Genomic DNA, 18,042 nt, shown 5'->3' with positions numbered 1-18,042 from the left:
TCTTGAAGAGGTTTACAATAAGTACCACCTGGTCACCAACTCGCTTCTTGGGCAAGGTGGTGGCAAAGGAGCTGCAGGATATTTTGTTTGTTCATTTGGTTTTGGTTCATTTGGTTTTTTTGTTCGTTTGTTCATTCATATGGTTTGTTCATTTGGTTCATTTTGTTTTAATTTGTATACCACCCTTCATAGATCATAGGGCAGTTTACAACAAGAAACACAAAATGATTACACAAAATACATAGCGAGAAAAAGAAAACAAACCCATTACTGCCCCCTTCCACAAGAACATTTAAAAGGCCATAGATTGTTTAATCAGCCAATGGTCTGGTTACAGAGAAACGTTTTCATCTGGCACCTAAAAGTAAGTAAAGAAGGCACGAGATGAGCCTCCTGGGAACAGCATTCCAGAAACAGGGAGCCATCGCAGAAAAGGCCTGTCCTCGTGTTGCCACCCTCCAGACCTCTCATGGAAGAAGCACACGAAGAAGGGTTTCAGATGATATTAGCATGGTTTGAGTTGGTTCATATGGGGAGAAGCAGTCCTTGAATACAAACTATCTGGATCCAGTTCTATCTGGAATCAGGCTTGGTTTGGTGACTAAATCAGCCTCTGTTGCCCTGATGACCTGTACCAAGAACAAGGCAAGGAGAATGCATCTCTGGCTCCTACTTTTCAATCTGTTGGAATTTTTTGATACCACCGACAGCAATATCCTCCTGGACTAGTTCTGTGAGGTGGTTACTGGAGTCTTCCTGAACTTAATGGGATTTCCTCCTGAGCAAACATCCATAACGAGGTTCTTAATGAATTAATCCTAGAACTTAAACATAAAGCCTAACATTTTAAGACAGATGTGCTATTTTAAGATATGATTCTATGGTTCTATGTATATATTAAGTTGTCCATAAATAAAACCTATTGCCTATGTGAACAATTGAAGATAACATCATACAATTAACTAAACCTTGGAATCACTGAAATCACTCCAATTATCTGAATCTACCTTATTTTCCACACATTGTGGAAAGCAGCAAACTTATATGGAAATTCTGGACAATATCTAAGTCACTGAACCAATTAATGCTGAATTGTACAAAACAATCCTATAGGAAATACAGAAAAACCTGCATCACCAGAAGAGCTATGAAACAAAATTGCTAGTCCCATATAACGGACTCAGGCCAAGTTTGGGCATTGTGCTGAACCAGGCATGGGGAGCCTGTGGCACTCCAGATATTGCTAGACTACAACACCCATCATCCTTTACCATTAACCACAATAGCTTGGGCTGATGCGAGTTGACAGTCCAGCTACTTTGGAGTGGCATAAATTCCACACTCCTACACTATACTGTAGCTTCAGTGACACGAACAAGCTTAGGTGAGCCTTAATCTCACACATACATGATCTCTCTCCTCCTCCACACAGCTGAGAGCAGACAGATGCTTCCACTTTTTCATTATTTGTCCAGATCAACAAACTTCTTAATGAGAACTATGATGTTTGTAACAAGCCAACTTGTTTCAAGGAACATTAATGTTTGCCAGATTGGGTGGAACAAACTAGTACAGCCAAAGCTTTCAAACCTCTGCCCAGCTGAGTGAGAGAAGAGGAGAATGCAAGACTGAGGCTCACCTAGGCTCATTCACTTCATGCTAAACTATGGTTTAGCATGATGTTGAAAAACAGCTTCCATGCAGAGGTTTGAAAGGTTAAAAAAGATGCAGGAAACTCAAGGACAGTTTGTCCTTTAACAAGTACCAAACTCCAAAACAACTTGTATCCATTCATGGTTAAGTATTTAGTGTAGCCCTGGGAGATTAGCAATAAACCTGGATCTTTTACACACATTTGTATGGAAATACAGGAGGCCAGCATACCTAACGTTTTAGCCCCAGGAGCTCTGCATACTTCTGAAGTAGCTTGGAAGTTGTATTACTCATTGTATTCACAAAGGATTAAAATAAATTACTTTTGCCTGTACAGTTACAAGTCTGATTTCTGATCTTCAGATCTTTGCTGTTTGACATACAAACTCATGCAGAGAGGCAAGACAAAATAAAGGCGAAACAATAACTACCCTGATTTCTGCAGCTGCATTACTGGTAGTTTTGTCTTGCTTTTGGTTCTCTTTATTTAGCTCATGCGAATAATGAAGTTGGTTTACCTTAAACTGTTTCTGCTGAACTTTAATTGCTTTTTGCCCTGCTCAGTTGTAAACCCAATAGAATCATTCCCTATTTCAGGAACGTTACAGAAACACTATTTCCTATGAATGAATTTAAAAGGCAAAAGTGAAATGAAATGGATTATAGTCTCTGATTCTCTTTTCTAACTTGACCCTTCATGTTGTGGGTTACCGGTATGCCTAAATCTGCAATGTGTATGCCACCCTGAACCGAATTTGGCCTGCATACAAGGCTTGATCTTCCTCTTTCTAACTTGCCCCAGTATACCAAAGCTTTCCCTCTGCTCTGCACAATCACACTCACTTATTATTATTATTAATCACCCACCCTTCCCCCTAAGGCCCCATAGTATGTCCAAATTTATCCCACTTTAGTGCACATTTCATAGCCCTCTGATGAGGGTGACAAGAGAAATTCCATTCTAGGATGAAGGTGGGGAGGGGGTGGGGAGTCAAACCCCTAGGCAACCCCACCATCAAAACAAGATGCTGCTCACTGCTGCCTGGAGTCACCAACATAAGAGACACCAAATTTCAGAGTTAAAATTTCAGTACTACAGAACATCAGCTAAAAGAAAAAATACAAACAGAAACTTTAATAATAAAGTTCACTGCATTCTATTCAGTTTATTATTTTAAAAGGTAGGCTTGCACACAGTGTCATCAGTGTGAATGGTGCTTTACAGAGAAAAAAGACAGCTGGTCCCTGCCCAAAAAGTTTAAAATCCTACACAAGCAAAACAATAGAGGAAGGAAGTAGAAAAATGTATTCAATTCATTTGCACTTAGGCTTAGCTTCCACAGATAATGTGGTTGTGCCAAAGGCTTCATAGAAAAGGTGGACTTTTGAGAACGAGTTTGGGGGGTGGGGGATGCAACATCCTATAGGTGGCTCAGGGAAACAGCTGCAGTGAAGTCACCAACAAGGAAGAAAAGGCCAGAATAATTCAAAGGCTCTGTTTGCAATGGAGCGCATGTCCCATCCAGGCCTAGGTGAGACCAGCTGACTAGCCTTAACTCCCACCTCCTTTGTGACTGAAATGGAAAAAAATCTGTTGCCTGTGATGGTGCTGCTGCACTGAGTGAGGAAGCCCCTTCCCAGAGGAATTATCTCAACTGGCACTGGTTGGTGCTTTGATAAATTATTTTTTAATACTATGAGTTACTATCAAAAGGCACTGTTTATTGAATTGAACTGAACTGAACTGAACACTGGCTGAAACACGCATCCATTTTCATTAAGTTCTCCCCAAAGTTTCTTAATTGTGGAGACACACTATTTTCCCCTGAATATGAGAGGCAAACTTTGCTACTGAACTTGGAAAGCTTTCCTATTCATGTGCAAGGCTATGAATTTGCCACACTCGAAGGAGGCCATCTCCTGGGTATTTCTGCTCGAGTCACTGTTCTAAGGAGTGAAAGTCTAGAACAATGAGTCATGCAGATGCACATCAGTGAGGTTTCTATGTGGTGGGTTGTTTTCTCCATTTTGGTTCCCACCAATTTGGGGGGGAACATGGGGTGGAAACCAGCCCCATGCAGAGCTTATCTGAGGCCTGGGGTGGGAATCTTGTTATAGTTATACCCTCAAAAACAAAAAAGCAGCTGGTCCTGGGTTGCCCCCCCCCGGTCAGCTTAGCCCTCCAGGGCCCAGAGAAAGTGTACCCAGCTGCCCTCCCCCATCTTCATGGACCTGGTGGAAACACTTGGGCTCAATCTCAGCTACATTAATAATGCTTAATGATTTTACTAATGCTTTTTATAGCCACTGAATTCTCCCTGGGTGTTGTTTTTTGGAGGGGAGCTTCTTCCCACCACTTATTTTTTTGTACTCCCACAAACCTATAGCTTACCCTAGTCTGTTTATCCCTCATATGAGGGTGGTAGCTTTAGCTATATTTGTGCAAGCATGCTACGACTTGAAACAGAAATAAGGATATTTCCACTGGAAACCAACGGAAAATAATATTTCCTTGAATGGTAGGGCAAAAGTATTTTAAACTTTTACTTACAGCTTGTATAAACAAGTATTTAGAATCCTAGTTAAGCAACACATGCCTATAATAATTCTTTCATTCTGTAACATATTTGTTCAGATCAAGAGCTAATGTTCAAGTTAATGTTTTGTAATGAAGAAAAAACTGACAGGGTCAAAAGATTTCCACCAATATCCAATTTTAGTTTGGTACAGTACCTGGTTATGCAACTTTTCCTGAATGAATGCCAATGAACAGTAGGATTAGAGAACTGATTTCTACCTGAGCTTTAAGTGTGGGCTGTGGCTCTTCCTTTTTGTAGCATTCAACCTCTTGCATTTAATGTAGAGCTAGGAAAGAGAGCATCAACATTTTCCCAAGTGTGTGCTTTCTTTTCTTTTTCTCTGCTGCAAAGCTACCCATCCTCTATCACTGAAGGAAGACATCTTTTGTTAGCTGTGGTAGGAGCTCTACAATTGTAGATGGTTATAGGAGACTTACGCTGGTCACTCGACGGTAGATCTGTGCAGCATTTTGACACTCAGAATAAGGATATTCAGACGTAGCCATCTCAAGCATACACATCCCAAAAGCATATACATCAACGGATTCATCGTATTTCTCCTCATACATCTCGGGTGCCATGAACTCTGGGGTACCTTAAATTAAAAGAACGATTCAGACTCTAAATGTCTCAAAGCGAGCAGAGGCTGCTGGCGTTACTCACCGCAGAAGGGAGTAGACGGGTAGACCTGTGAGAAAAGAAGAAGTGGAAGCAAAAAGAAGAGGGAGGACACCCTCAGTCACTCTGTTTCATCAACGTATCCCATGGGTCTTCCATTGCAAGGCCTTTGCAAGAAGTGAGGAACCAACAGTTAAAGGTTTTTATGTTCACCATTTATATATATTATAGTGGAACAGAATCGGGGGGAACATATGAAGATTTTACTCATAATGGTATATGATTGAATCCCAGGTTGAAGATAAACGGAGAAAAATAAAGTAAGAGACTAGCTAGACTACAAACCAAATACTTGTTAGACACACTTACCTTTCCTCCTTGTGAGAAAGGAGGTATGAGGCTTGTTTCAGCATCCCTGCCTGCCCTCTGCTGTAAAAAATTAGTACTGGAAAGAGTCCACAGCTAGTCTCTGACCCGTAACACTCCATTTACTTCTGTTTAGTGTCACTTTAAACAAAGCCTTGCAATGAAAAACCCTGTGTTTATGAATAAAGGCTTCTTAAAAATTAATTTTTCAAAAATGTTCTGCAAAGGCCACTCACCAGAGCCCTTTTTACATACTTACCATTTCACCTGCAGTACATTTTATAGGCCTACTGCAGATACAGGAAATAGTGAGGGACATCCTACAGGCAAAAATACTCAGAAATATAGAGAGATTGAGTTATAGGCACAGAGGGCGAGATTCAATAAATCCTAATTTTAAAATCAATTTGTAGGAGGTGTATTATCTCTGATGTATCAAACCAATGCACCCTTCCATTTCACAGAAATCTGCACTATATGAATCAGAGATATGTAAGAGCCAGAAATTACCAATAAGCAGAGAATTATTTCCTGCAAACAAACCAGATTGTATGCAAATTTACCAATCAATCACTTTTTACTTCCCTATCCATCTTCCCATGATTCAGTGGTGTTCCAGCCTTAACTGAAAGGGAGCATACTAATTCAATTGTTCAAAAAAGTCAGAATATGGCAGTTTTCCAATTGAAAGTTGATCATAGCATATGGAAAAGAGACTGCTATGTTAAGGAAGTTGGTCATTTCCCACTGAATATTCTCCCCTTTCCACTAACATTAATTGTTTCTAGACTGGCTGGAAAGCAGGAAATGTTTCATTGTCACAAAGGCCAAGATATTTGCAAATGTGAATTTGTGTTGTTAAATTCAGGTATTACAACTTCTGAAAACAGAACTTCAGAAATAGCTGTAGATTGCATTCTAAAAACACGCACTAGCAGATGCAGACTAAAAAGGACCATCTTTTCCCTCGTTAGCTTGCATCCTTCACAAAACAAATAGCAGAACAGAGCTGTTAAAACCAATTATCTGGTCATAGTTTCAGACCAGCTGACAAAGCTATTGTAGGGTACTTAAATGCAGCAGCCCAGAAATTTTAGGTATAAGGCAGAGGTTTGTATTTTTTAAAAAAGAATTTTCATTCAAAACTCTGTGCTTCCCCTTAATCCCAGTTCAGAACAGTTATTTCAAAGGATGGAAATACTTTGGTTTTATCAAGTGTTCTGCTAAGTGAATGAGCCTACACACCTGGAGAAGATTCTTTAGGAGAATACTAATATCAGGGACCCATATTTTATGAGACCTAAAACTCCAGAATTTTCAGGGATGAAGCTTTTTTCATTTCCTTTTTTTTTGCTTTGTGAGAATTGGAACATTCTATTAGGCAAATTTTCAAATAAGAACTGCTAAAACACACCAGATGCTTACCTATCACACTCTTGGCAAAGGAAGCCCGCTTCAAGGTTGCCAGACCCAAGTCTCCTATCTTGACTGATCCTGTGGGGCCAGTAATAAAGATGTTGTCACACTTCAAGTCACGGTGGATAATGGGAGGAGTACGTGTGTGCAAGAACTGCAAACCCTTCAGTATTTGCCGGCACCAGCTTCGCAGTACTTTGATTTTCATCACTTTAAACCTTTTTAAGTACCTAGGGAAAGAGCCACAGGAATAAAAATAAGCTTCAAGCTTCATCTTGAAGTCCATGCTGTTGGAATGCCACAAGTGAACTACAAACCATCAAACAAACAGTTCGTAACAAAAGCAGGCTTCGTATGAGCCAAACTCCACACCTCCAGAAAAAGAACATAGGGCAAAGAGAAGTATTGGGAGTACTGAAAACCAGTCTTCCTTTTCAGAGGTAATAGAAACTGCACAGCAGGGCTCCTTCACAAAAAGAATAACTACACCTGCAGCATTTATATAAATCAATACACTGAACTGACTGGCTCATGAGTTAGAATCCCGGGGCCACCAATCTTTCTGAACTGTGGGCACATTTGAAATTTTGAGTGTGTGGTATAGGAGCAACCCACCTCTGGTGCTTTTCCTGAAACTCCCTTCTCCAGAAAATACATGCATGTGCACATGCTCACATAAGCACACACTCCTTCTCTTTCATATTCTTTGGGTTCTGGGTAAAAGTTGAGATTCAGTCGAATTAAAACAAATCTTTTTTAATGTGCATGATTTTATATGAGGTTCCCCTGCACCAGTAAAGCATTTTTAGTAGTAGGTTGCACAGTAAAAATCACAGTGACAGTGCTTGCCAGCACCACAAAAACATGCCTAAGGCACAGATTCCCATGTATCTTCATGATTTTTACATAACATGACAACAAAGTTACCATCAAATCACAGAACACATCTGTGACACAGGTGGACTATGATTTGACAATACTCTTGAGGTGATCCCATGTACAAATTATGAGGTTCCATAAGGATTGACACTTCAGATTTATGTTGCTGCTCAATAGTAGCTCTGAAAGTCAATGAAGGCAGATATGATCTGTTACTTGATTTTGAGGGGAGCAGGGAGTAAATAACCTCTGAAACAACAAATGCGATTTCAAGAAGATCTGTTTTACTGGATCCATGTGCGCACACATGCTTTTTCTCTACTGACCTTGGCAACTCTTCTTTCTCTGCTGGCCATTCTTAATTCATCTCCTCAGTATGCTAGAACAGGCATGCCCAACTCCCAAGTGACTGCGATCTATTCCCAGTATAAAAAAACTGGCAGTGATCTATCCATTGTCAGCTTTCTTTGGGAGGCAGTGGCAAGAGTTGTTGAGCTCTTTTTGAGGAGGCTTCATCAGAGTTGTTGGGCTTGCGGGGTGGGGGGCAGGTTGCGATCCCACAATGACCAGGGACAGCCCACAGTCGACCAGTAGATCGCAATTGACTGGTTGGACATGCCTGTCCTAGAAGATCATTATTCCCCTTTCTTTCCTTTCCTCCTAATTACTCCACTTTCTAATCAGTTGCCTGAAGTCTTGAAAAGCACATAAACTCTTCCTTCGTCCTGTTTCATCTTTATATGTTTTTCAAAAGGAAGGCAAAATAAGCACATTCGCTACCTCAAAGCAGTTTCTCTTTTTCATAAAATAATTTTAAGTATTCATTCAGTTTTCTGTACATGCTGTAATAGTTTTTTTGTCTTTTTAAGCAATTAGCTTTACATCAATTAATTTTGCTTAAAACCTAGCTGTTACACTTCCTGCAAAAGCTCCATTTTCAAGAGACTTCAGAAGTGATACCAGCTTAGGATAATATTTGAAAAGTCAGCATCCCTGGCAGGAAAAGTTGGGGCCCAAAGCCTTTAAGAGAAGAGAATTGGCAACAGACAAGTACGTTTTAAGAGCCAAGAATGTAAGCAAAGACACTATAGCTGAGCCAAACTGCCTCTCTTAGGATGTATCTTGTGCAATGGGCACAAAAACCTGAGTGATATTATGCGAGCAGCAAAATACTCAAAGGGTATCTCAGCCAAGAAATCAAATCAGAACATGTACACCAGCCGTTTCCTCTCCCAGTCTCCCATGAGCCCTTCATACTCATACTTTCCTTCTAATATCCTCCTCTTCTAAACTCTTATTCCAAGCTGAACTCCAATTTCCCTCTGAAACCATCTCTCAAATGCTTTTTACAGGGCAGTTTTCACACCAGGATTAATGTTTGAAATGTGATTTCAAAGTCCCTCCTTTTGAACTACAGAAATTGTAGCAATGGGGATTAGTATCAATCATCCAGAACTGGCAGCTGTCCAAATTATTCTATCAAGACATGCTCTTACAATGAAGTGGATAAGCAGAGATCAGAACATGCACTGAATTGTTGTGGAATAATCACGATAAGCATCTATTGTAAGATCATATAATAATGGCATCCAAGCTAGTCACAGAATCCCAAACACCTGTCATGGGGGGTGACATGGGAAGCAACCTTTGAACACTGAACATTACATGGAAAGGAGGAAGCCTGTTAATATAGAGGAAAGGTTTATGGGGGGAAGGGGTATTGCTAAAGGCTGAACTAAGAAATTAAATTATTTTCCTGGAAGCTAACTGGGGTATAATGAGGTTTATTCACAGGACAATGGGCTTGTCAAGGCACACAAAAATAACTTTTCCCACCAGATTTTCAAGGAGGAGCAAAATGCTTCTGGAAGCACTGACACCTCACTCACATTTAGATAAAGGGTAGTGGGGAGAGAATCACAATACAGAATATGCCAACTAAAAATACGTTTCTAAAATTCTTAAAATTAGTGCAGATATTGTCATTGGACAGGATCAAGGTCTCAAGGAGAACATAAAAATCTTTTCATTTGTTAGCTTAATTACCATCAGTCAAGTAAAGGCAAGTTTACACTGTAACCAAGGCTTCCTGGCTGAGCTCCTTCATTTAATGTTTCAATAGCTAAGTGGTTGCTACAGTGACATCATAGCTGTCATTCACTTTCCAACAAAAACTTCTTTTCATTCTGAGTTGACATTCTGCAGTTATGCTCCTTCCCCCATTTCACCCAGGGAAAGCAACAATGAACCAAAGCACTGTTCTGAATTTGAAAGCAGTGCATACCAGTACTGGCTAATTCTGTTAAAACAGATTGGCAGGTAAACTAGTATCATATGTTGCAGCAAACGAAAATGAGCTTACAGGTCACTGAAATCTATCAGAGGAAGTGAAATAGCATCTGTAATTCAATTTATGTGGGTGACATGTGGCTTTTAATTCAAATGTTTTAGTCACTTCCAGGAGTCCTTGTAAATCTTTTAAGTACTCGCTATAACTAAATGCATTTCCATTTCTAGCCACCTCTGAAATGCTGAGTATCATCTCCTTTCCCATTTGTCCTGAACTTCTGTAACATAAATACTACCTTATCAAAACTTGCAAAAATAATAAATCATTTCCTAGGACTAACACAGCAACAGCCTTCTAGGCTCATGAAGATCTAACATGCAGCCCACTCCCAGAATGAAAGCTCCCCAGCTGTCAGAGAGGTTGAGGGTCTCAGGGAAGGAGGCCATTGCTCTGAGGTAGAGGAAAATAATACATTAGAAGGAACCCATTCCTTGGATGAGCTGGTGTCCTCTTGTGCCAAGGATATTTTTCTAGGAGGTGGATGGATCCTGGCTGTGGATGATTCAATAATTAGGGGCATAGATGGTTGCTATTATGATAGGCATACAGATTGTATGGTGAACCTGGTGCAAAGCTTGCAGGTGTTGCCCACTGCCCACAGTTAGACAGGTGGTTAGTACTAGGGAGAAGTCAGTGGTTATGGTGCATGTTTGCACCAGTGACATGGGGGAAATGTAGCCACGAAGTCCTGGAAACAAAATTTAGGTTGCTAGATAGGATGCTGAAAGCCAGGACATTCAATGTAGCTTTCTCCAAAATGCTACCAGTTCCACACACAGGACCAGCTAGTGTGGTGCAGGCTAGCAGTCCATGTGTGGATGAGATGCTGGTTGTGGGAAGAGGGGTTTGGATTTGATAAGCACCGGGGAACATTTTGCAGCAAGCCAAGCCTGTACAAAAGGTATGGACTCCACTTGAACCAGAATGGAAGCAGACCACTGACACTGAAAGAGAAAAGACGGCATAGCAGCTTTTGAACTGATTACAGGGAAAGTGCTAACAGCTGATTGGAACAAGTCTGCCCCCTGAGATGAAGCTGGGGGGAGAGGGGAAATGATGAAAATTTAAACTGTGAAGCTGTAGAACTAGGTGAAGGGGCAGAGGTCAGCAATTCAGAGAGGCCAAAGCACCCCAGGCCAAAGACACTTGAAGATGGACCCTGTATGTAAATCTTTATAAGCTAATGTTAGAAGCTTCAGAGCCAAGGTGGACAAACTGGAGTGCATGGTCTTAAAAGACCGCATTGATATAGTGGGCACAATGGGAATCTCGTAGAATGGAGGGAGGTAATGGGAAATTGTTATCTCCAGATATAGACTCTATAGTAAGGACAGGGAAGGTTGTACTGGAGATGGTTTCACTCTGTACATCAAAGAGGACATTGAATCAAGCCAACTAGAAATCCCATCAGAGGCAGGCTTGTCCACAAAATTATTGTGGATGGTGATACTGGGCCCCATGGGTAATTTAGTATGGGGTATGTACTATCACCCTCCCTTATCTAAATGCTCAGGGAGATCTTGAGATGAAAAAGGAAATCAAGAAAGCATGCAAAAGAGGAAATGTAGTAATAGCTGACAGGAGAACAGAATGCTATTGCATTCGGGTCCTGCTTGCAGGCTTCTCATGGGCATCTGGTTGGGCCACTGTGAGAACAGGATGCTAGACTAGATCAGCCAGTGGTCTGAGCCAGCAGAGCTTTTATTATATTCTTATTCTCTAGTCAATTTAAGCCAATTTAAATCAGGCTTACGAAGGAGGACTTGTTTAACTAAAGTTTATTTTAAGCCATAACTTCTAAGATTGACGGTTTGCTCGCTTGGGAAAAGGGGGAAGCGGGCTTTAGAAGATGCTAGCAGATACAGCTGTTGCTCAAATAAGATATTTTGTAATGGTGGTTACATGTGCTCAGTCACTGCACATGCAAGCCAATAATAAAGCCTACAGGAGTTGCCAACAGAGACTAATTACAGGCTTCTGCACCTGGACAGAAGTAAACCACTCACAATTTAAACTTAATTCCATTATGGACAGCCAAATTTCAACTACAACCCAGGTAAATTCAATTAATCCTGTTATCTTTGATTTGGGAAATAAAGAGATTCATCAAAGTGCTGAGATACAAGAATATGGCATGAAAATGGCAACTGGTCTCCAAACCCACAGTTTCTGAAAAGGAATCTGGCAGAACTGGTAACTGACCCTTTTACCGCTTTTTAACTAATCCTATTTTGGGGTATCAGTAGACCTCAGAAAGAACTCAAGTTGAGATACTTTGACTAGCTTATCTACAGTCCTTTTCTGTAACTCACTGATTCCATTCGTTTAAGAGGATTTCAAACTTGACAGATACTCTTCCTCACAGTGTACCTCCACACAAAAACTAGTTGCCATTAAGGAATTCTAATTTTAAAAACAGTTTAATTAAGTAAGAATTTCTTAATTATATTACATGAACTTATGAAAATAGGAAGCTGCCTTATACCAAGTCAGAGCATAGGTCCATCTAGGTCAGTATTATCTACACTGACTGGCAGCAGCACTCTAGGGATCCAGGCAGGGTTCTCTCCCAGCCCTACCTGGAGATGCCAGGAATTGAATTTGGGACCTTCGGCATACAAGGCAGATGCTATATTTATGGTCCTTCCCCATAGTTTATTTGATACATAATTCTATTCTGAATCAAAATATAGAGAAGAGCAAAGAGTGCTTCACTGACCACTAGAGGACTCCCTTGCTGCTTATTTTGCCTGGAATTTCAAGCATTTGCTGCACAGGAGACATGATATGGCTTGCCAAAGTAGGACCTCAAAGCCTATTAACATTTCTTCCATCACAGTACAGCACTGACAATGGGTTGAGAGGTTTCATAATTTAAAGCCCAAAGAGTACACAGTAGCTATCATTCTGAACCTCCTTCTCAGAAATGGTCAATATATCCAAATATATATCCAATGGCTTTTACAAGGCTTTTGCCCAAAAAACCAAACAACTTTTCATTTATTTTTTTGGTAATTTTGATATCCATGTTCATCATTAGTGTATGGCTTTGGCAAGCCTATACTCACGTTTTCAATGTGCCAGATGTCATAAGCTCTGTAACCAGAACAATACACTTCTTTCCCTTGACAGTAGACTCCCAGGAATCATAGAACCTAACAATGTTAGGATGTTGAAGCCCTTTCAACATTTCAGCCTCCTCCTTAAATCGTTGCCTCTCCGATTTGGACAGCTTCCGATCCTAAAAGATGGGGGCAAGAAAACATATATGAAAAACTGGAACAAAAACAAATCAAACTTAATTATATAGGCAAGGCCACAAACATGCAGACTCTTGGGGCAGGATTAGATGCTACAAGACACACAGGACTGAAGAAGCCCAGCCGCACACGCACCCCTCCTTAGCCAACACGTGATGTAACATCACTGCAGTTTTCCATTCTTTATCTCCACAGCAGAAAGTCAGTGGTGTCTACTTGTGCTATGCTAAATTTTACCAGTAAGGAGAAAGACACCTCAGGTGACCAGATAAACTTGTAATAGCTACTTCTTCCCTAGAAAAGTGTGGCTTTTACAGAACTTCATGCAGTTTGATTATCTTCTTCCTTAAAAACCCATCTGGAGAATTTACTTTTGAATTTATGGCAAACTTATCAGACTTTGCCTACAAACATATGCACACTTGACCACTGCAGACCAACCTTGTTTAAAAATACAACTTGCTCATTTAATACTTTAGTTTCTAGTTTCTGTAAGGTTTAAAATATGCTGCATGACTACTCATAAACCTATAAAGGAATCCTTACTTTAAAATTACTCACTATCGAAAGATGATAAAAGAGATAACAGAGAACTGTGGTGACCCTCCAGATGCTGTAGCATTCCAACTCCTATCAGGCCCAGTCAGGGTAAGATATGACCAGGGTTTGAAATCAGCTGGGCGCTAGTCACATTTTGCAACTTGAAACTGGCCTCTTACGACCAGATGGAGATGTCAAGGCACCACCTCTGACACCTAACATCTCCACCTGCCTGGCCTGGTGATTCAGGGGGTCTTGCAGGGTAGCACGACTGTAAAATACGTGTCTTTTGCTGCTACACTACCCTGCAGACCCCCTGAATCACTCAACAGCAAAAATAATTTGTCTCCCTCCCTCCCCCCCTCTCTCTCTGATGTGCTATTGTGTGAATCAGGTGTTGAGGTAATTTGGTTTTAGTAAACACTGAGAATAGCACAGTGAAGGTGCTTGATCTCAATAGGTAGGGAGTTCCAAAGTGTAAGCAGTGCCACACTAAATGACCAAGTTCTGACAAATGTGGGACGAGTTCTACATGGCACCTGTAGTAATGCCAATTCTGCCGATTGAAGAGGACAAGTGGACACATGTAGGGTAAGGCAATCTCGTGGGTAAACTGGTCCTAAATTGTTAAGGGCTTTATATACTAATTTATGCAATTCCTTATTTTTTTTGGGTATTTCTACTGAATGCTGCTTTTCTTTTCCCTTGTGACAGTTTTGATTGCTAGGTCCTTTTTTTAGCATGAAATACTGAATGTTATCTTAGAATTCAGAGTCTTGCTATTCAAGAATTTAAGCAAATGTGCTCGCACACAAAGCATAAAGGGAATGCCTCAGTAATCCACAACAATGTAACAATGCTACTTGAAAAACATACGAAGAACCTGCTGGATCAGGCCATTGGCCCATCTAGTCCAGCATCCTGTTCTCACAGTGGCCAACCAGGTGCCTGTAAGAAACCTGTAAGCAGGACCCAAGCACAAGAGCACTCTCCCCCCACCCTCGGCACCTGTGGTTTCCAGCCACTGGTATTCAAAATGGCTGGTGATCTCAACAATGCTGAATTCCAAAAGAGTAAGGAAAACCCTGGATTGAAAAGCAAAACACATGCAATTGTGTTCTACAAATTTAGAAACACTGAGTAACCTAATCTGATAAATTTAAATACTGTACAGAACTTTCAAAAGCCTGAATTTCACCACCACCACAATTCTCTTCTTAAAAGTACTTTTGCAACAGATTTGTAATGGCAAACAGAATACAATATGACCACATCTTACACAGGGTTTTGGTTCCAAGGGTTCCACATATACACAAAAAATGTGTATACCCAAACCCTTGGAACATCCTTATGGCTAATGGGGGAAGGGAAGAGAGAGAACATGCCCAGAACTTCCAGAACCTGTACACAGAGCAGCCCTTGCCCTTTAAAAGCTTTTTCCACACAGTGGACCTGGCCCCAAAATAGCTTTTAAGCTCTCCACCTTGATTACATTCCAGTTGTGCAATTTTAACTGGCAGGTGTTCAATCATGTAAGTTAAATGTGTGGAATATGTGATTGTACTGTAAACTCATCTACTACCATCCTTTCCCAAAATTCACAGACATATGCATGACAAAAGAATTAATCTCACTTTTGTTGCACTAAAATCAGAAGAAAACATGCTATTAGAAGTGCTGGTGCCGCAAATTACACTTTTGGAACAGGGCAACTGACTTGACTGGTAAGCCACATATTTTGGGTCTTCTGCAAATTCTCTCAGATTGCAAGGATTCAACAAGCAATATATGTAAGCCCAGTAACATTTTCAAGTATTCCTCAAAGACGCACTTAAATGAGAAAGCAAACACATTTGCACACATTTTAAAAAATGAACTACTGATGACTAGACAGCAAAACCAGGCCAGTTAAGTATGTTTCTTACTGGAAGCCTTTAACCTTTGGATGTAAACATGGAATTTTTGACTTAAGATGCTTTCCCTGTTCTCTGCAGGGTGTGTCAAATGCTAACTTTGCTCCAAAGTCATTTGGGAAAGGAGTGAATTGCACTGCAGCTGACAATGTATTATAATATACTGTTTAAGGAAACACAACTCTGGGTAGCCGCCTGGAACCCCTGTAATCTTGCTACTGCTCAGCAGGGATTGGGGATGGTACACAACCTTTTTAACAATACATAGTTCCTTACCGATCAGGGCAAAACCCCTACAGCACACAGGCTGGTCATTTAAATGAGCTGCATGACCATGTGGAAGTCTTCAACCATGTTCTACCGCTTATCAATTTCAATTTAATTGCCCCACAATATTAAGATGACATGTGCTTTGCTGTGTACTGACTAAGAGTGGGCCACAGCTTATATAGCATTTATTTTTTCACAGTTATAAACAGATAATTAGAACAAATCATAAATGAAATCCCAAAGGATAATAAAGAAAATGGATAAACACTGCATTTCCTTGATAGCAAACCTCCAGGGCTCGTGACATCCCCTTCAACAATATTGCCTTCCTAGCAAGTTGAAACAGATGCATGAAGCCTTGTCTGCTAGCTTTGTTCATTCCTTTCCACCCACATTAAATTGTTTTGACATTGTTTCAACAGAAATGCAACACTACCCAGCATGTGACTTGCATTTCTGTAATATAAGGGCACTAAATGTGGACAGAAAATAAAAGAATCATTCAAACCACAACTAGCCTTTCTTGGCAATTTATACTTGACAGGTATTCAACATTGGAATCAGCATTCAGTCTTAGAGATGCCCAATGTGTAGCACTAAACCCATTATATCATAGTCCGAATTATATTGATAGTTCATCCAAATAAAAATGCTTAGTTGTCTGTTCCAAAGCTTAACTTTCCTTTCCTTTCTGCATGTAACTTTTTTAAGTATCAAGGAGGCACATTCATACAACTGCCAGGCCAGCAGCTAGACTTCCTTCAAACTTTTCTTCCATCTAGCTGCAAGATTAGAAGAACCTTCACTTATAACTTGGTCAACTTCATTTAGCTCCAGATCCAAATAAACAGTCCCCTGAAACTTCATAGAACATTCAGGTAATAGCAACCCATTTCCCCAGTGGACATTTCATATATTTTTTTATTCACAAGCAGAGAACCACAAAGCAATTGTTCAAGTTGCATACATGGCTACTATGTCCCATCCACCCTCACTATATAAAGGAGTGGGTAGAATGACCCTAACCCTAACTGCCCCCCAACTCCAGGAGGTCCTTATCCCTGTGCACCACTCTCTGTCACCAACATGTCTGGGCAGCATGAAGGAATCATGCTTACACAGTCCTTGCCCCCAATGGTTTTTACAGGAGCTGTTTCTAAAAAATATTTTTCCTACCACTCTTGTGCGTCCACTAGTAAATCAGAATACTACAACTCTCTCTCTCTCTAGGTCCATGTTGGCACTTTGCATCCTCCTATCACTAACAAGATTATTCAGGCATGGCACTGAGTCAGCTATTCCTTGCACCTTCCAAAGTCCGTAACCCAGAAGTAAGCCTTCCATTTCAGGGTCTTTAACCCTGCTCCTCCTCTCCTCATCACTGCTGACTGCTAATCCACCATTTCCTTCTGAACAGGAAAGAACAAGAGGCAATGGAAACAAGGAAGATGGGTCAGCAGCCACTAGTCTGCTCACACACATCTGCCCTCCCCCTCTGGGCAGTGATGTCAATTGTATGACTTTGCCATCATGGGCAGATGAAGGTGAATAGGAAATAGAAGTGAGGATGAGCAAAGCCAACTATGGGTCACCAATATAACTTTTCAAACACATTTAAGTGTTATTGTTTTTAAGGAAATATAGTTGCTCCAAAATTAAGACAATTTTTTGTCCCAGAAATAAATACTGATCATATTTTCTGAATTCCAACTGTGTTTTTTAACCAATCCCCTAAAGGTTTTAAGTGGAGCAAGACTGGTGAATCTCCCTTTGGAGTGTCACAATACGTATGTCACTGCAGGGGGGGGGGGACATTTCTAACAGACGATATCCTCATTGCAGATGATGGTGACAACCCAGAGCAAAGTCTCTTTAGCTGATCTTAATTCACATGGGTGAGTTAAACTGTCTTTGAGAGCTTATAAATTTTAAATGAGCAAGATAATTTTAAAAGCACACACACATGCATAATACAGTACACAGTCTCCGATTACAGTTTTCTAAGATGAAAACACTGATATTTTATAAAGGACAGCTATTACAAAGACTATGAGAAATGCAAGTGCATAGCAACTGATATCTTCAAAATTCTGTTTTTGTTTACATGAAACGATAAAGAGTAGATAAAATAATTAAAATGCCGGCCATTCTGCAAGTGCTTAAATTTACAAACTATGGCATTTTCAGCAACTACACAA

The 18,042-nt window shown here is 40.5% G+C and overlaps 1 protein-coding gene across 1 annotated transcript in view; it reads right to left on the bottom strand.

The window, feature by feature from the left end:
• The window catches only part of WNK1 (WNK lysine deficient protein kinase 1), a 104,526-nt gene that overhangs the window by 58,197 nt on the left and 28,287 nt on the right, over positions 1-18,042 (bottom strand). Inside the window, 3 exon segments of the mRNA XM_081926651.1 lie at positions 4,670-4,827; positions 6,642-6,862; positions 12,930-13,102. Of these exon segments, the coding sequence (XP_081782777.1) occupies positions 4,670-4,827; positions 6,642-6,862; positions 12,930-13,102 (552 nt within the window).

The sequence above is a fragment of the Podarcis melisellensis genome, assembly GCF_964234715.1.
Source record: "Podarcis melisellensis genome assembly, chromosome: 10".
Taxonomy (NCBI): domain Eukaryota; kingdom Metazoa; phylum Chordata; class Lepidosauria; order Squamata; family Lacertidae; genus Podarcis; species Podarcis melisellensis.
Note: the sequence above shows the minus strand (reverse complement) of the source record. Positions and strands in the feature narration are given on the sequence as shown.